Here is a 20,027-nt window from a genome sequence, read left to right on the forward strand (position 1 = left end):
TTTAGTATTTCAATTAAAAACATGCAGCTTCCAGACCCAGTTCTAAACAACCATGATGGCATCATTGGGGTTTTTTTTTCACAAACTTAATGAAGTTCCTTTCAGACGCACAGAAACTGTTTATACAACTTTCACACTTAATTTATGCAGATGTTTTTTGTGCAGATTGAGCAGTGCGCTCCACGTTGAGTTAATTGGTTTTGATTTTTCCCCTTTAAATTATTTCAATTTTTCACTGTGGTCACAATTGAAATGAATAATGTGTTGAATTAAGTACAACTGTAAAAGTGCAGCACTCCGCAATATATAAGAATATCATAATAGACTGCACATACTTATTGCACAGCCATTTGCAAACATTCATACACAGCATAGTTCAACTACTTAAAGGCTGCAAGTATGTTAAAGGAATAGTCCAACATTTAAAAAAATGTACTCATTAGCTTTTATGTTGAGCGTGGCCATGGTGGCTCCATATCATCACGATAACAGAATAAAATTCTGCAAATTTATATGACACGTAAATCAAAGAAAAATCCAGGGTGCAAAATAGATCCTCATCCCGATGAGCTACAGAACATATTTTTTGACCTAAATAAGCTTTCAGTATTTACTTAAAATTCATAGTGCGCTATGCAAAATATTCATATGCACATGTAATGTTTGTCCTTATTGGATTCACTTAAAAAGGATCCGGGAGCATGAAGTTTGAAAGTGTCAAAAAATGCTGATGAAATTGATTTTGTATTTTCTAAATTTTGACATGTTTATGATGAGGATACAAGCGCAGAGGGAAGGCAGGCAGCTTCCCTCTGAAGAGAGATGATGTGGTGAACAGAAACATGTTTTGTGCATTTATTTTTTTCCAGAATACATTTTTTTTCTTTCCCTCTGTTCTATTTTATTCTACTGTCCTGCATGTAATTATCCAAGCCCTTTAGTCCCATCAGTTTCTTCTCTCTTTCTTCTAATGCAATATAGTTAAAGGTTCCCTCCCTTAACATCTGCCTATTCTTTTCCTGATGTATTTCCTATTGTACTTATCCACAGACATGCAGATTTCTCTCTCCTGTGCATCCTCACTTCTCTCTCCCTCAGAGGGGACAGACTGCGAGGCAGGGAGGGAAAGCAGGAGCTGCACATAAATTGCTTTGGAAAAGGAGAGGGGGAAGAGAGGGAGAGAGAGAGAGAGAGAGAGCTGGAGACAGAGCAGATGCATTGGCAAGAGCAGAGCTGAGGTTTTTTTTTTTCTCCCTCCTGTCTCTTTTGTTGTGTCGGCACAGATAAAAATCTGATGAACGTGGGCAAGGACCACCACCACCTTACTGCAAGCCTATCATTCCCAGCCCGTTTGCCAGAGCTGGATCCCAGTGTGGAGCTGGTTGTGCGGCAGGCTAACGGCGGGCTAGCGGGGGGCTGCAAAGCTCTGTGGGCACAAGAAGAGGAGGAAAAAAAAAGGAGGAGGGGCTGTGGTGAGCTGGTGGGCTTCCTCTGCCTCACAGACACATTTTATTGACTTGCTAATTGGATGAGGCACTCGGAGGAGAGGATGCGGTGACTGAGAGGAGCAGCTCTCCAGAGGAGGGATACAGGGAAGCATTGCTTGGGTTGCGTAAATCTGGTTACTTTATCTTTTTTTTTTTTTTTATCAAATTTCTGGAGACATAACAACAGATGTTTTTCAGCATCTCCCAGTGACCCTCACACCGTGCATACATAATTTTATGCATGACATTGTCGAACGGAGGCTCCAGCTGCCAGACGCTTTGTGACAAGTGAATGATTTCCATTTTGATGTTTTTTCACCCTGTTCCTTCTCACCTGTTTTTTGCTTGGACTCATGAACTGGAGCTCTTTTTTTTTTTTTTTTTTAGGCAGCCTTGTTTGATGTACCATTTGATATGAACGATCATCTGATGGCAAGATAAATTCTTCATCAAATGTAATGTACAAGAAGCTGTGCAATGGGTGTTCTTCAGGAAAAATGAAGGTATGATATGAGAAAAAGCCAAGACACATACTGTAGTAAGGTGGCATTATTCAGCCAGAATTAATTTCAGTCCTAGTCAAAGAAATGGATCAACCGAATGTACTGACTGTTGCATAATTCCAGGCTGAAATCTGAAGCTGAGACATCAACACTGTAAAAAGGAATGCCTCCTACATGTCCATCCGTGTGTCTACATGTCAGATTTGTGCAGAATAAATGAGTTTAAGAAGGAAAGCAAAGGAGACACAGGCAAGGATTATGAATGAATCAGTGGTAGAGACCAGTAGTAGCGGTGTGCATTGAAGAGGATTAATGGAGGCATTAAAAAACAGTCTAGACTTGTTTCACCACTGGGTCAGCCTTTAAATATATTCTGGAAATTTGCAATTCGTAGCATTCCTTCTTTTTTTGACTGGCTCCCCATGTCTTTATTAAAGGTTTTAAAAGGGATGCAAGATTCCCGACACAAGCCTGATGTCAGACACAATCAACAACACAAGGTTTGATCAGATGTCTGTGTTTGATCTTAGATCTTCTTTCTCCTCTGCTTCAGTCTCGTCCCGATTGCCATGACTGAGGTGTGCAAGTCTGGCTAGGTCAGAGAGCAGGTGCCACTGTGCTGAGGTCTGCTGTCCCAATGAGCAAAGCAGGCAACCCACAGAGACGCACCACCTACCTCATTTCCCTCACTCTGGTGAAGGTTGAGGCTGTGCCAGAGGATGTAGCAGAGAACCAGAAGGAGGCTCTTCCAGAGGGGGAAGGGAGCCCTAAGAAGAAGGAGGAGGAGAAGGAGGAAGTGAGCAATGTCCCTGAAAAGGAGGGAGGACTTGTATGTGCAGAAGTGGTGGGAAAAGAAAACACACAGGTGGAAGCAGAAGTGGAGCTGGCACAAGTCAAGTATGGCAGCCCCACTGAGAATAGAGGGAAGCTCGAGCGGAGAGAAACTCATGGACACCAGAAAGATGTTGCAACAGCTGGTAAAAGCAAAGACACTTCTCTGGTACATCCACCTGTTAGGCAAATGGTCAAAGTATATGGAGGAACTACCTCTGAGGGAACTGTGCGCAGAGAGGGGCCTCGCTCAGAGGCCTTGCGCCCTAAGACGGAGATCTACAGGGAGCCCCCCATGCTGTTCTTGAAGGGTGAAAATGGAGCAGACCTGAGCAGTCGCTCACGCTGCAGCCTCCCTTTTTCCGTCCCGCCACAGGTCAGCCAGCGCCCTGAAGTCCTGATGAGATCACATGCAGGAGGCAACTCTGCATGCTGGAGAGAACTCAGAGAGGCCAATACGAGCCTGTATCACTCTGCTAAGACTTTGGACCGAAGGGATAACCGTATCGGGGACCAGTCCCCCTTAATGGCAGCTACAACTATGGGGCCTTACAGGGCGTCCTGGACCGACAGCGACGGCAGGGGCATGTTCATTCGCCCCGGAGCTCCCATCAGCGGGGGATTTTCAGGTGCAATGACCCGGGACAGCCCTCAGGGGGAGAGATTTAAGACAGTTTCTGTTTCCCTGCCTGCACCTCCTGCCACCGATGTGTCCAGGCCTCAAAGAAAAGGTACAAGTCGTACCCTGGACAACAGTGACCTACATTCCCTCTCTGAGGACCTGAAGAAGGGGAAGGAGGGCCAGGGAGGAACAATCCAGCGAGCTCCTCCACGCGACCGCAAGATGCTCAAGTTCATTAGTGGGATTTTCACCAAAAGTACAGCTGTGCCACCCAGCGTCAACACTGCACCACCCCTCTATCCAGCTGTAGAGAGGGGCTCGAGCGAGGAGGAAGGTAAGTTCACCTCATGCGTGTCCTGTACATGCACGCAGAACTTTTAATGTCAAATCAATCCTCATATTATACTGTTGCAGAAACCACTGTCACCATCTGCTGTTTCAGTGCATCCATCATTGCTCACTTGGGTTGAAATTAAGCAACCAAGAGGACCATTTTGTTCAGTGTGATTAAACAGGATCACATGTTTATTACCATTTATATTGCCCTCTCTGGAGTTGTATGAACCTGAACCAAAAAAAATCTGTCCCCACTTAAGCCCAGTAATGCTCTAATGCTCTTACAATTCATTCATTTACTTAAACATTTCATTTATTTTGGGCAGTTGCTGGGAATTAGACACAGTTGTGACATTCAATTATCAGGTGAGCGTAAATTTATTATGCGTATCTTCTTGCAAAGTGGATTTGAATTTGGCTATACCACTAATATACATTTGAATTGTCCTTTGTGATTATCTTGTTAGAATAAGCTGTTGAGATCTGAATGCTCTTTGCTTCAAGGGGAATGGAGAGGTTTACATGAGTGTGTGGTAACTGAAAGCTTTACAGGTTAACACTACAAGTGTCTGCAAACATGCTAGATAGTGAGTAAATAACATTTAGGGCAAAGAAACGGGTTTAAACTCCAACTTCTAATCTTTCCTTTCTTTGGTGAAGCAACTGCTGTTTTTATTACAGCCCTGAGCTCTCAGTGTATCTGAAACTACTCGGAAAGGCTACATAACTTAAAATAACTACGTTTGGTGAAGATGCAATCACAATCAGATCAAATGAAATGCGGCTCCTTTGAGATCTAACGCAGCTCTAAAAAGGAAAAAACACAGGATGCTCTTCCACTTGAAGCTGCAAAAGGGTCAGGTTTTTAAAAGAACTGCACATCTGTAACATTTATATAGTATTTATCCTCTTATTAGTCATTCATGAATATTATCATCGCACAAATGGGTAAAGCATTAAAGCATTAGATTCTAAAATGATCTGCAGCTTAAACAATTAGTCAATTATTTGATTAGCCAACTGACAGAAAAGTAATGGACAGAATATAAACAAACTAATAAAGATTGGGTATTTTGATTATCAGTTAATCGTTTAAGTCATTTTCAAGCAAAACTACCTTGATGTTCTCCGGTTACGGCCTCTTAAACGTGAGGAGTCAGTGCTGTCCTTTGTCTTATGTGATAGTCAGCTGAGTATTTTTTGGTTTGGGATCAGATATATTTTTCACTATCATCTGAACTTTTCCCAGATCTAATTATCAGCTACTCTTGACCAGAATTGTCAGATTTATAGATAATGAAAATGATTTTAGCCTTTTAATGAGTAGATATTAGATTTGCTACAAAAATGTATCCACATGCCAGGATAAATCATCTTCCTTTAAAACCAAATCTGGGTCTGTTGCTAATGATCCTACAGGCCTACAAGATGTCTGTTAGTGAAGTTAATAGACTATTATTTAGCTGTAATTAAATAAACTGTTGCTAAACTACAAACATTGCAAACACATAAAACCAACCATGATTAGATTATTTACTTAATAAACATTAAAGCCAAAGGTTTCAAAGTTAGTACAGAGTGTTCTTTGTTAGGAAAGAACAGTAAAGCCAAACAAAGCTTCACCGTAGGCATGAACAGCGAAAGCATTTAAAATGCTGTTACTGCTCAGGTACTTTGCACTTTGTACTTAATGGTTTGAATATGTGTTTTAGGGAATTCCCCAAACCATGACACTTAAACAAACAATTTATTTCACTCGTGTCAAAACCTATGAAAACACTTCATGAAATATTCAGGCTTCTCTGTTCAAAGTAAAGGAAATGATGCAACTTTATCAATCTTTAATCTTTATTAATATGTTCTAAAGAAAATCATCTGTGACAGAGAGTGTAGGATTGGAGTAAGCTCTGAATAATTTGTCAGGAGTAAGTGGGACATGAATAATTAAGGTTGGGGATACACAGAGCTGTGTTCATCGGAGGAGCGAGGAGACCGGGAACCTGCTGCTTCCTGCTCTGTGCATAGAGTTAATCAGCCTACAAATGGAGCCTATTCATTCGTCGACGCTGTATTGTGTTTAAGTGTTTGTGAGCAGCAAAGTCAACGCTGTGCCATGTTGAGCCTGTAATTTAAGCATTTTCTGTTGGTACTCTGATGACAAATAAGCATTACTGATCATATTTAATTAACAATTCGTCCCCAATGTCAAAAATGCGACAGACACGCACAGCTGCGTATTCTCAGCATCATGCGTGCACAGGTGGACATCATGTCTCTATGCCTCACACACACACATTGCTGTATCCATGAGAGACCATTTATTGTATGGAGACCAGGGCTGGAGGCTTCTGGAAAATGGAGTTGCCATGGCAACAGCAAGCCGTGAGAGATGCTATTTGGTCTGTGGTGTGACGCTGTTGATGGAGGGCAGTGTGGGTGTGGGGTTGCCCAAAGATGGGGATGAGGGAGAGTCGTCAGAGTTTAAAGTTAGAATCTGTGTCCCCAGAGATCCGGGGCTGATACCGCGGCCCCGCCCAAGCACAGCGTGACCCGACAGCTTCACAGTGTGTGTATGCAAACAGTATCTGTGTCGTTGGCTCTGATGATGCGAGTCCTACATTGATGTACATCTGTAAGCACTTCCACAGTGTTGCCTCCTGCCTCCTGAGTATGTGAGTGAGTGTGTTCACACTAGCAGACATTTGTCTTTGTCTGTTCAGCGTCAAGTCTGCAGATGTGTATGATGTCCTTCACAGCTCTGTGTGTGCATATGTGTGCGTATTGTATTCACCGAGACACCTTTGCTGTGATTCCACTGAGGGAAGACCTAAGGCATCAAAGCCCAATGTGTAGTTGAACCTCTTAACAAATAAGTCCCTAGCAAGCCATTTAATCTAGAACTTGAACCTTTAAAATATAAAGAATGAATTGTAAATCATTTAGATTTTTCTCACGCCAGTGGACTTATCTGTCTTGTTCCACATTGTTTCAAGATACTGACATTGTTCCTGAGTTAATCCATCATAATATATGAGCTGAATCTTTCACTTCTTTCAGGAGAATGTTATACAGTTATATTTTCTGTAGAGTGTTTTTACAGAAATATATTTATGACCTCCGAATTAAATTAAAGAATGAGCTATGGGATTAATATAATAAAAATACATTTTAACAGTTGCTGTAGTGTGGAAACGTCCACACAGACTGAAAACTGAAAAATCTTACTAACCTTACTTTCTATACCACTTTTATGAATTTGTGTTATATAAAACTTCTTTTTTTAAGTTCTACTTTGGTCTCTCAGCATCAAGTCTGATAAAGCATTACTAACTGATCTGACTGCTAAAATGACACAGCGCAGCTGGAAGATCATTATGATCACAGTTAACCAGTGACGTAGATATATTTGGTTATAATCTCAGAGCTATTTATCATCATGAACATAATGTAAGTATTTAAAATTAACACTAAATCATTTTGTCACTGCAGAATGGATGTCTATTTTCTCTAAAAAACAAAGCCAGAAAACCAACATAAGCACAACGCTGCTTGAATTTTTAAGCGTTCAATAAATGGTAACAGATCATTTAAGTAAAGGTAAAAGTAAAATGGTGATGAAAGAAGGTGCATTGTGTTCGAATTATATTCTCATGGTGTTGATTTACAATAGAAACATCGTATTTTCCCCTGTTTAAATGAAAGCACCCTTCTTTATAGAGTGGCTTAATAAGTGCTTGCATTTATTAAAATTCTGGTGCAACTCAGATACTTTAACCAACGGAGAACATGAGTTTGTTTATCTCTGGGGATTCTGCCTCAACTTACAAATTATGTTCTGTAACTATATCAGCCACTTGACACCAATTATCGTCTATCATTTCTTAAAGAGCCATTTCCATTCTGTCTGATGCAAAATAAAGTTGCATATATAACTAAACAAAAGCTTACTATTGCTCAGTCAGTTTTAAAATCTTTTTAATCTTTTAAATCTCAATCTTTTTGCTCTCAGATTCTGCCTTCAAGACTTAATTTTCTTACTTATTCCTTATTCACTTTTCCCAGTGCAGTTTTCCCTTTTTATGTAATACTTTAGAAGGTATGGTCAGTATAACAGTACTCAAGCAGGCAAATCGCTGCACTACCATAAAGGCTCTGGGTGACCCAGTGATAGACTAAAGTAACTTAAAGTATTTTAGATGAAACTGGAAAGATTTTGTGGTAACAAATCATTTTTATATTGGGCTATTTGACTTGTTTCTAATGCAGATCGGCTTCTTTCAGAAATCTTTTTAAATCAGGTTTCATCTTCTTTATACCACAGAGCACCGAGTGGCGTATTCTGTCTTGTTTCGCTTGACACCGACTTCTATAAAATTCATGAAATGAGGGAAACTCTACTTGGAATAAGATGAATTATCTCACCACAGCTGGCTGAATTCTTTCTTTTCTTTCAGTCTTCAAGGCTGAATAAGACAATAAATGACTTGTTAGAGGGAGTTTTTGCCAATCAACCACAATAAGAGACAAAAAAGTGGCATGCTTAACAATGTAAGAGTAGACTAAAGATATCTGACATGCTCACTGACTTGTGTAGGCTTTCACGTTCGTACACTTGATTGAATTTGCTGGGAGCTGCAGCCTTTCTGCACCCAGGATGGATGCTCGGACACCTTGACTTTCATCAATGTGCTGGGTCCACAGACCTTTAGACCCACAGACCTTTTCCCCCTGCTTCCAGTGTTTGTGTTTGTGCCAAACACAAACACTGGGAGCAGGGGGAAATTGTTAGCCCAAATATTAGCGCTGCTGAAATTGCAAATATAGCTTCCAGTAACTCCAAAGCTGTCTTATTTGTAGTTTGCATCCTGTATCTTGCTGTACAGCAAATAACCAATACAACAAATCATTACAGCACTGAGCTTTTTATTGATGAATCTCCCCCCCCACTCTTTTTTTTCCTGTGACTTTGTTTCTTCAGCTGTATGCACCAGTAGTCAAGAATGGACCATGAGCCAAACTGTACAAGAGCTTCACCTGGTAAGCACGAGGACATAACCTTTACTAACCGCTTAGTGGGAATTTATTCTAAATTAATATTTCCTTTCTCTCTATCTTTTTCTGTGTGTGGTCTCCAGGGTGTCCTGGGAGGTCTGTGCAGTGGGAAGTCTGCTCTGGTCCACAGACACCTAACAGGAAGTTACCTGCCGCTAGAAAACGCTGAGGGTTCGTTTCACATGTTGTCATCTACATCCTTTATGTGTGATTTTCTATGACACTCTCAGTACACATCTGGCAATAAAACTTTATCACAGCACGTTTTGCCTTGTCATGCACAGGTGTAACTCATTACATTAATACTGTCTATATTTGATTTAGAGGATTTAGGCCATGCTTGTCTTGTTGTTAGTTACACATGTGCTTTTACGGCTGTAACAAATGAAAATATCTGCTGAGAAAAAGGTCTATAACAGCTCTTTTTTCCCTACATTTACAGGACGCCAGTATATTAAGGATGTCCTAGTTGACGGACAGAGCCACTTGTTGATAATCAGAGAAGAGACTGAACTCCCAGGTGCTCAGGTGGGTTGAGAAGTGATCTGAATTTGGACATGATGTACTTCATGTGACTTAACCTTTACTCTCGGTGTGCTCTCGTGTATATTGAGTGATATTCTTCTTCTTCCTTTTCCTTAGTTTGCAAGTTGGGTGGATGCAGTTATCTTGGTCTTCAGTCTGGAAAATGAGGCCAGCTTTCAGGAAGTTTACAGAATCTACCACCAGCTTGCAATCCACCGGCCTGTCACTGAGATACCTTTCATAGTAGTTGGCACTCAGGGTAAGACGCTCCTACACAGCATCTTCTTTCATTCAAATGTTTGCTGAGGTGAATTCTTTTTATATTTGTTGTTTGTTCCTTTTCTAGATAAGATCAGCAGCACCAACCCCAGAGTAATAGATGATGCCAGGGCCAGACAGCTGTGCTCAGATGTACGACGCTGCACTTACTATGAAACCTGTGCGACGTACGGCCTCAACGTGAACAGAGTCTTCACTGATGGTATGTGTCCCTGACAAAGCCAGACCAGAATATGGAGCATACTGCTGCCAAAGAAGCAAATAAAGGAAGGTTATGTGTCTTTTTTAGGGATAATATATATATATTTTTGTTCCACAGCTGCTCAGAAGATTATGGCAGCCAAGAAGCAAGCTGCTCTACTGGCTTCCTGTAAATCGCTTCCTAATTCTCCCAGTCACTCTGGAGGATCCACCCCAGTGTCGGGCATCTTTCCAGGACAGGTAAAACTGTTACAGACTAGTTCTGCCTGAAAAAATGGTACAAACTTGGAGTATTTATTTTTTCTTACTGAGTATAAGCTGTGAGGCTATTTTTAAAGTCTGTAAACACACTGCTGTATCAGACTCAGTTATCTCCCTCTTCTGTTCAATTATCACTCCATCTCTCCCCCCACCCTCTCGTGCTGCTCCGGCTCTTTCCCCTCTTTAGGCCAGTAACGGTGGTCAGAGCAGTGATTACTCCTCATCACTTCCCTCCACTCCTGTCATCAGTCATAAAGAGATCGCCAGGACAGCGAGGGGGGAGAAACAGGACAGTGCCACGCCCGGGTCAGTCCGGAGCGCCACCCGGAGACGCACCTCTCGATTTGCGGTGAGGTGCAATGATTGTGTTTTTAGGGACTTAAGGTTCAGACACCCTTTGGAACAATTTTCATTTTATTCTCTATAACTTTTATTTTCTTTCTTTTTTTATGTGTACCAGGTTTATATGTAAAAAAAAAAAAATAATAAACCATGTAAAGACAAACCAAGGCTCAAGAACACCAGTGACAACCCTGTAGTCGCAGAGTGAAATTTTACCACTACAGACAATTTATTTGCTTAAATATTCAAAACCTATAGATCACAGCTCATAGAGCAAAATGTAGGAGTCGGTGATATAACCAATGTAAAAAGCACATCTCTGAGCAGGTAGTGTAGAGTAGGTTCTAGGGGCTTTTTTGGTAGAAAATGGTGAAAAAGTTAAGTTGAGTATGGTTGAGTTGCGGACCTTAAAACCAAAACAATGAGCTGAAAGACGCTAAAATGCTCCTTAGAGATGATGGGTATGACCCCTTACAGATTGCTAGTACATCTTTGATCCATTGTTAATATAATAATATTGATTAGAAATACATTTACAGTCAACAGAAAACCCCCTTCCCATTTCCAAATACTTTTAATGGCTTTTTTGAAATGCACAGTAACTTACAGGGAAAGCTTAGATGCTTTATGAGTTATAAATAATATTTGTAACCAATCACCCCATTCTTGGCTCTGATGCTGTTATTGCTTGTTTGTTTAGGGTCGGAGAGGCAGTGACTCAAACAGAAGAAGTGCAGACTACAAGGGAGATCTGGGCAGTGGACGCTCCATTCCCATTAAACAGGTAGGACACAGATTTGCGCCTGATGCAGAATCAATTATGATGCACCTATTGACCCTCCGCAGAGGACGTCACACCAGCAGACACTTGGAATCAAATGTGTGAAGGCAGTTTCATCACTTGGAGTGATGAAGTGTTGTGATATCCCAAATTGGCCTGATGAATAGTTGGTGGGTGTCTTGGCAGCCAGCAGTCACCATGCTGCAGAAATCTGCAAGATGAACACACAAGACTTTAGCAATAAATTCTCACTCTTCAGTTTTGTCACCTCCATCAGGGCATCTTGCTGAAGCGCAGCGGGAGCTCGCTCAACAAAGAGTGGAAGAAGAAGTATGTCACACTGTCCAACGATGGCATACTGTCCTATCACTCCAGCGTCAATGTGAGTCACTGTGTTGACAAGGCGCTCTAAAGCATTATGCTGCAGAAAGTATCACTGACGGCTGGTGGTTGATGGTAATGGCTGATGTTTGGCTTTGGCAGGACTACATGCTGAATACCCCGGGGAAAGAGATGGACCTGCTGCGAGTGACGGTGAAGGTGCCGGGAAAGCGACCACCTCGCGCTGTACCTGCCTGCGGCCCACCTGTAGGGCTCAACGGGCGGGTCAAAGATGTGCCGGGACCTGAGGGTGTCAGCCCAGGTCAAGAGAATAAACATCTATTTTAATTTTAGATTCCTCACAAAACGTTTGAGCAGACTGAATGAGCAAGTGTAGTTAAAAAAGAAAAAAAGATAAGGGCTCAGAACTATTGGAAATGCATTTTCCTTTTTTTGTGAGGAGTTAGAGGTCAAGCCTTTGTACCAGAATGGAACAAAAATTGCAACGAAATGAAAAACCTTTGCAAAAGAGCATCACAAGTGGTTTTACAAGTTTTGCAAGAGTGTGTGAAACATGACTTTTTTCAGTAATACTTTGGATTTTTTATTTTCTCTGGTGTTCATACAGTCAGTGATGCATGTATTTTAAATCTTGGGAGCTCCGTTTTACATGTAACGTTTGCCTAAATTACTCTGTTATTAATTACATTCTTGCTGTTCTCTCTTTAGTCCCTGTAAGTGCCAGTAGCCTCCTTCAAGTGGAGGAAATGGAAGGGCTGGGTGGTGCACTCTTCCTGAGGAGTAACAGAGGGGTGCAGCGATGTCCTTCCACATTATCTAACCACGCTCAAAGTGTCGGTGAGTAAAATTCCTCCATGTGTGCATGACTGGAAATTATTCATGTCTTTATACCACATTCATACAGTCTGGTACATTTTCCTGTGATCTTGTGTCTAGACTCTGCAGTTGAGGGAGTCTCCAGCTCCTCCTCCACCAAAGATGTAGGCTCTGCCTCCCCAGTGACTGACAGGAAGAAGCATCGCAGGAAGAAGAGCATGAACCAGAAAGGAGATGCAACGATTGGCCAAGCAGATGGTAAACACTAACAACTCCAAATATGTTTTCATAGTCAGCATTCAGCAATTCATAACAACAAAGGCAATAATATATTATGTAGATACTAAATATTCTGACATTTTATATGATGTTAATTATTAAATTGAATATGTGGTTTCAACAGGTAACGTTTATTATTTTCTCTCTGTCTCTCTTTGACTTTTCCGTGACATCTTCTCATGCAGCCAAGCGCAAAATGTGGAAACTTAAAAGCTTTGGTAGCTTACGAAACGTAAGCAAGACAGGTAATGTCGATCTGTCACTCTGCATCTTTCAAAGTCTGACTGTGACCCTCTGTACATGTCAGCCTGTCTGCTTGTGTTCCTGTCGCATCAGGGAGGGACATTACATCGTAACATGGCTAAATTAAACTCTTTACTAATATTCAGTTGGTGTTGTTCACATACATATACATTTTTTTTCCTACCTACATGAATGCAGATTTTAGGGTATAGGTCAGGGTTCATTGATATACAAAGAGTTACTCTTTTTTTTCTGATTGTGACCAAACATGGATGCTTAACTGCACTGATGCAACCAAACTGTAAATGTCTTTTTAGTTCATGATGCAGCATAAATTTCTGCATTTGAACAACTGTGTTAATGCTCTACATGGGCAAAACTACATCTGATTAAAAAAAAATCTCTGCATATGTTCGTGTTTTTCTGTCAGATGAGGATAACTTTGACTTCCTCATCGTGTCAAGCACCGGCCAGACGTGGCACTTTGAAGCCCAGAGTGTGGAGGAGAGGGACTCCTGGGTCCAAGCCATCGAGAGCCAGATCTTGGCCAGTCTGCAGCTGTGTGAGAGCAGCAAAAACAAGGCAAGAAAGAACAAAAGGCATACAGTGCACTTTCCATAGATAATGCATTCACTATATTTTACGATGGTAATTTATTTTTTAAAATTCTTTATGGCCATTAACACATCTAAAAAGAAAGTAGAGATACATGTGTACTTCTATATACATACTAATGCGCACATCTAATTCTGTATCAAAAAATACAGTATATTTGAACATCTAGATTTTACATGAGTGTATTTACGTGAATACCTGTCTACCTGTACACATTAAATTCATCCATTGCCTCTACACTATTTAGGTAAGGTCTGTATAGATGTCTCCACATTCCCTTTAACTCAGATGCAAACAAATAATATTTAGTATATTTATCTGGGGGTAATAAAATACTGCATCTGTATCCTCCCACAATATTCTCTCCAGTACTGTGATAATTCAATTGGGAAATGACAAAATATTATGAGTATTAAAATGACTCAAGATGTGGCTGTTAGTACTATTATGTGGCCTGAAATGTACCTGCTTGCATCGAGGTGGGCAAAGTCAGACACCTGAGGTTTATTTTTATGCAAATCAGGTGCTGCAGTGCAATATTGGTACTCATATTGGCATGAAATTGTGTGTGGGTTTCCATCTGCTCGGACCACCTCTTATTGCAAGTCAACAGTATAATTCTTAAGGCTTTAGTAGCCCAGAGGCACACACACCCAGAATAAATAGTTTATATAATGAAATCATTTTGGGGTAGAGAATGTGTCTGAGGGATGAGACTTGAGCTCAATCAAAGATATAAAAAAAAAAAAAAATTCCAACACAGTTTTGTTTGGACAGTGAAAATCCGTCTTTTAGTTTGTGAACGGCCTTAAACCTAAACTGAGTATTGATTTACTTGTAGGTTTTACAGAAACATCATTGTGCAAATGTCCAGTCAATGAATCCAAATATGACTAAAGGAAGGTAACCATCCTATTTTAGTAAGCATAGTACAGGCAGCAGATAGTAATAGTAATAGTGGAAATACATTTTTTTGGGTAGCAGCAGTTGTACCCTAACAGTATAATTTTTTTCTGGAATAGCCTGGGAGCAGCATTATGTACAGAAAGCAGAATGAGGCAATTTCATTAACTCCTGAAATGTAAACTCACATCTAAAAGTGACATTATCTGCTGTATTATCTGATGTGTGCTGTATATTTGCACCCTGGGACTCCTGGATAAGAGCAGTGTTCTCTTAGGAGAAGCCGGCCTGGACTCTCTTCTCATCCCATTAGGAAACTGTTACTGCTGCTACTTTTAAAAGGGGCAGCTATTTTGTTTCGCCATTACCAAAGCCTGCCGTCTTCAGTGCCAGCTAATGTGTAGTGCTGGTTTCTGTTCTTGAGTGGGGAGCACGTCCTGGAATTAGTTCAGTCATCTCCAAAAATGGTAATTGCAAATTTTATAGCTTCAAATGGTCATTATAATGATTATAACCATCAACCACAGTTTATTCACTGGGAAATTTAGAAATGATAATCACTGTTATTAGGAATGAGACCAGTTAGCAGGGCTAATATCACAGAGGGAAGTTTGCTGCTGTTTCTTCCGTTTTAACCGTATACTGTGTGTTTTCCACAGGCTCGCAAGAACAGTCAGAGTGAAGCAGTGGCTCTGCAGGCAATCCGCAACGCAAAGGGCAACAACTTCTGTGTTGACTGTGATGCTCCCAGTTAGTTACACTATCTTATAGCTTTTCTCCACTTTGTACATGTTCAAACCTGTGTCTGATTTTGGTATATTTCCCATCTTGTCTTATTTCAACCTTGAACATGTGTCATCATTCCGTATGACCCTTGTTAGACTATCCAAAGAACAGCTCCTTTGGATATTAGCATGTAACATATTTTTAAAATCTAGTTTCTTGTTATTCCTTCAGGTGTTGTGAAACAATCACAGATTGATTGAATGACTATACATGTACTTTGGCTCTTTGGGTCTTTTTGTGTGTTTTTGTTTCCTGACCACATTAATTATGCTTTATTTTTCATTATTATTGTTTTCATTTTGCATATTTGTTGAATTTTAATGGGCAAGTTGAAAAAACTTGCTGACTGAGTGTTCAAATCATGCTCATTACCTAAATGCTTTATTGAATCTGAATTGAGTTGCCATCCAGGACTTGAAATAATTTTTTACTCACGTCAAAAATATCTGCTAAAAGAACTGCTACAGTATTAAATGCAAGGTAAATGAAGCCACTGGGAAAAGAATGTGCAAATATTTTGATATGTTTTGAAATATTTTTCAGTCCAACACAGAGACAAAGGGTCTGTTTTTTTAGGAAACGTAATCAGCAAAATTTCACTAACATACCCTAGAATTAAAGTTGGTGTCTTGGAAGTCACTAAACCAAACAAAAATAGATTTAATCTAATCGGAAATCCTTTTGATACTGGAACACTTTAAAAGGCCAGAGTTTCAGGGGAATATAATGTTTGGCACACTGGCCACAGATTTAACAGAACGGCTTCAGAATTTGCCCAAACAGGATTTCACACAACTTCAGACACTTTCACTGCGTGACATGGCCAAACTGGCACATTTTAGTGGCACACAACAAATTCAAATGGCAGAAATCTGTCAACCATATGCACATAGATCAGTTTCAAATGAAGTATCAGCCTAATTTGTTGTGTGTACCCTCCCTCCCCCAAGATCCAACCTGGGCCAGTCTGAACCTGGGCGCTCTCATATGCATCGAGTGTTCAGGGATCCACAGGAACTTGGGGACCCATCTGACGCGCGTTCGCTCGCTGGATCTTGATGATCTGCCGCGAGAGCTGACTCTGGTTCTCAGTGCCATAGGCAACCACATGGTCAACAGTATATGGGAGGCACGCACCCTGGGGAGACGTAAACCAGCACCTGATGCTACAAGGTAGGGAAAAACAATAATGTTATGAGATGTAACATTGTTGATGTGACAAAAGGCAACACACAGTGCTTTAGTTAAATGTCTGTAGTACCTAAAGTGTGTAGGCATGAGCTGCATACTTGCAATTGTATTTTTGAGTTTACAAGTTCCAGGAGAATTAAATTGTTGTAACTCTTGAGCAGGAGAAAGATAAGAGGCTGTGAATATATTTCACTGAACGTTCGCCATTTGCTTGTTTCTCTTTGCTTTCTTTGCTTGTTCAGAGAGGAGCGTGAGTCATGGATCAGAGCCAAATATGAGCAGAAACTGTTTGTGGCGCCGTTGCCTCCTCCCACTCCCAGCGAGGGCCCAGACATCACGCTATCTGGCCGTCTTCTGTTGGCAGTGATGGAGCACAACCTCCCGAAGCTGCTGCTCCTTTTGGCTCACTGCACTAAGGAGGACATTAATGCACCTCTCAGTCTGGCCCTCTCCTCCAGGTCGCTCTTAGCACTGCGACTGCCCGGCTCTGCCCTCCACGCTGCTTGTCAGCAGGCTGATGTGGTGATGACGCAGCTTCTTGTTTGGGTGTGTTTCCCTCCCTCTCTGTTTATCTCTCTGGGGGTTTGCCAGCTGGGATATATAGGAAGCAACATAACGCTAAAGAACTGCAGTGCATGGGAACACAGATAATGTTGCACAGAAGGCACAGAATCAACAAGGCATGAAATGATTTGAAATTTCTTTGTCCACAGCAAACCATCATGTTGAGTTATGCAAAAATGGCAAGAATAATAATGTCACCCTTCAATAACCTCTAAGTAATACACTCAGCAAGAAACAAGAAGTGCTAAAACAGATGACTCAGCAGACCACTCAAGGTGATGTATATGTATGAAAGGCACTAAGGCTTAGTCACACCTTATTGGGATTATTTAAGGAAGCCCTGTCAGGTTTTAGGCCTCAGAGACCACAGGCCATTTTTTACACATGTAATAAAGCTTCCTTAAAGTGTGAAATATGGGGTAGTTACATAATCTAATCCAGTTTTTGATTTTCTTCCTCTCCTTGTGCTCAGTATGGCTGTGATGTTCGGTATCGGGACGCTCAGGGGCAGACAGCTTTGGCTCTGGCTCGCAGTGCTGGCAGCCAGGAGTGTGTCGACATCTTGCTCCAGTACGGATGCCCAAACGAACCAGCTCCCTCCGCTGCCACGACTGTCGGTTTCGCGGCAGCCGCGACATCCAGCTTCCCTGTGGCCATGACGCCGAGCCTGACGGTTGCCACGACGCTCAAGATCTCGCACAAGAGCGGTGGCACCAGCTTGAGCTACAGCACCTCTAGAAGAGCAGTGTCATAATGGAAATGTGGTGTGGTATAGTGTGTGTGTGTGTGTGTGTGTGTGTGTGTGTGTGTGTGTGTGTGTGTGTGTGTGTGTGTGTGTGTGAGTGAGAGAGAGTGAGCTTGTTGCTTTGCCCTCATAGTGTCCCATATATTCACACAGGCCAGCAGTACTGATGAACATGTTGCCAGATGTTGCATTCCTGAAACCAGATGAGGTGTTGAAGGGTGTGTGTGTGTGTGTGTGTGTGTGTGTGTGTGTGTGTGTTTGTCAGGGATGAAAACACTCACTGGTAAAACTCACACTGGTAACCACACAGGCACACTCAGTCTGCTACAATGATTTAACCAAAACTAAAAATAAAAAATTCTCCTGACTACACATGACATGACATCCAGATTGCTCTGCATTCAGATTTTACTGGGAAACGTATTGCGCTGTTTACCAGCTGGTATGATTCATATTTTATCACGCAGTCAATACTCAACTTTATTCTCTGGATTTTTCTCGCAGATTTCCATTCTTTATTAAGAATGGAAATCTGCCTTTGGCCTCAAACAGCTTAACTGAGCATCTAGAGCCCAGAAGTAACTGCAATAAGTTTACTATTTGATAGATGGACGCCTCTGTTTTCAAGTCTGTCTTGCTTGAATTCCCAATGTCAAACACGTCCATACTTCTTCTTAACTTTATTGACGACGAATGTTTTAAATTCAGTGCGTATACTGTGTTGCGTTCAACACAGCTGGTCGTTCAGTGCATAAATGATGTTGTGTAAGTTGATTAAAAACAAAAACAAAACTTTACGGTTGTAAAAGAGAGGCTGTTTTAAAGATAATCAAAATAACTGTATAGAGATACATTGATAAAATATTATAATATTCTAAAAGTGCTTCATTTTCCAGATTGTTATTGTATGATTTGTACAGTTGGTTCTGTGTATAAAACTCAAAGGGTTACTCACAGCTGTTCAGAGATTTACTGCGCAGCGTCTTGGTTTGGTTTTCCTTTGATAACCACCTGATTAACTCTTTGACATCCAAGACTGAGATTTCTATGTTACGTTTGCGTCACTGTGTGTGACATGAACACTGCACATGATGTGTGCATCATGGCAGCAGGTCATTATCAAGGCGAGTGTAATAGTAGACGTGTAAACGAAGACGTGAAACGCCTTGATTTTGATTGAATGTATACAAAAACAGATGGTTTGAGTTCATCATTTCCAACACTAACATGCGTTTTCCAGATGATACTGTTAGGGTGTTTTATTTTTGAATTAACTAATATTCATGCTGTGACTAATAGACATTTAAAGTATGGTTTAATAGATCAAAGGCTCTGATCTATAAAGCTGGGCCTTTGAACGACGATGATTATATTTACAAGTGGCTGAAAATCAACATGAAATAGGAGAATGTTGCCCAAATGAATATTTAAAAAACTATCCTCATGCAGTACTGTATGTATTTTTGTGTTGATCTGAAGACTCCGCTGGGTGTACTTGTCTGTGCTGTAAGCATCTCTCTCCATTTGTATTTTTTTACTCATGCAATGATTCATAGAGCATTCATTATCAATACACTAAGGCTACTGCCCAAGCTGTTTTGTTCAGAGTTGTGTGTGTTTTTCTGTGTCGGGGCTCTTAGCAAATTATATTTCGAAAGGCAAGCTGAGTTATGTTCTACATACACAACGTCTGTCCAGATTTGTTCATTTTATTGACTTATTTTGACCCTTTAACATAATGTAGAATTTACTCCTGGGGTTGCATCACGTGTGCTGGTGTGCAGAAGGTTTGTGTTTCAAACCGAGCTGAGAGACTCCTTTTATGTACAGGTGGAGTCCTCCAGTAGCCGGCAGCCATCGCATTAACACTCTTCTGGCATTTGAATGTGAGATCTTTTCGATGAGACCAGTTCTTGTTAAAGGCCCCTACTGGCTCTGACCTACTTCTTTCTAGGTCAAAGTCATGGAGACATTTTTATTCCATCATACCATCTCTGAGATGGTTTCAGTCTCATGGATTCACAGAAGTAAGGAGATTTATTTTGGGCCCACAGATGTAAAAACTAAAGAGACATAACAAACACAATGACTAGAAGGCAGCTTCAGAACTGATGCCAATATGGGGACGTTTTGTTGATTTGTAGATGTTGGTGCCCAGGAACTATACTGAAATATAAAAACATGAAGTTGGCATGTATGATATGGTCTGTAGAGTATGTATGATCAATAGAATAATGAATATATGAATGATATAGAATGCCCTCTATCCAAACATAATCTTCTCAGAGCATTTGGTTCATACAGAGAGGAAAATATACACATA

General features: G+C 40.9%; 1 protein-coding gene across 2 annotated transcripts; it reads left to right on the forward strand.

Annotated features, from left to right (window-relative positions):
- Window positions 1–2,627: 2,627 nt before the first annotated feature.
- Window positions 2,628–17,713, forward strand: LOC121179287 (arf-GAP with GTPase, ANK repeat and PH domain-containing protein 1-like). Of its 2 annotated transcripts, none has more exons than XM_041034046.1 (19): window positions 2,628–3,777; window positions 8,758–8,816; window positions 8,915–9,002; window positions 9,274–9,359; window positions 9,474–9,615; window positions 9,703–9,837; window positions 9,955–10,076; window positions 10,285–10,446; window positions 11,140–11,223; window positions 11,498–11,602; window positions 11,704–11,863; window positions 12,271–12,399; window positions 12,499–12,636; window positions 12,843–12,902; window positions 13,331–13,482; window positions 15,078–15,168; window positions 16,155–16,377; window positions 16,638–16,941; window positions 17,432–17,713. In XM_041034046.1, the coding sequence occupies exons 1-19, from the start codon at window positions 2,628–2,630 to the stop codon at window positions 17,711–17,713; spliced, it is 3,672 nt and encodes a 1,223-aa protein (XP_040889980.1). The 2 variants fall into 2 exon arrangements, with proteins under 2 accessions (XP_040889980.1, XP_040889981.1); XM_041034047.1 differs by having other exon boundaries at window positions 11,704–11,851.
- The last annotated feature ends 2,314 nt before the right edge of the window (window positions 17,714–20,027 follow it).

Source organism: Toxotes jaculatrix, chromosome 3 (genome assembly GCF_017976425.1).
Source record: "Toxotes jaculatrix isolate fToxJac2 chromosome 3, fToxJac2.pri, whole genome shotgun sequence".
NCBI classification, from domain to species: Eukaryota; Metazoa; Chordata; class Actinopteri; family Toxotidae; genus Toxotes; species Toxotes jaculatrix.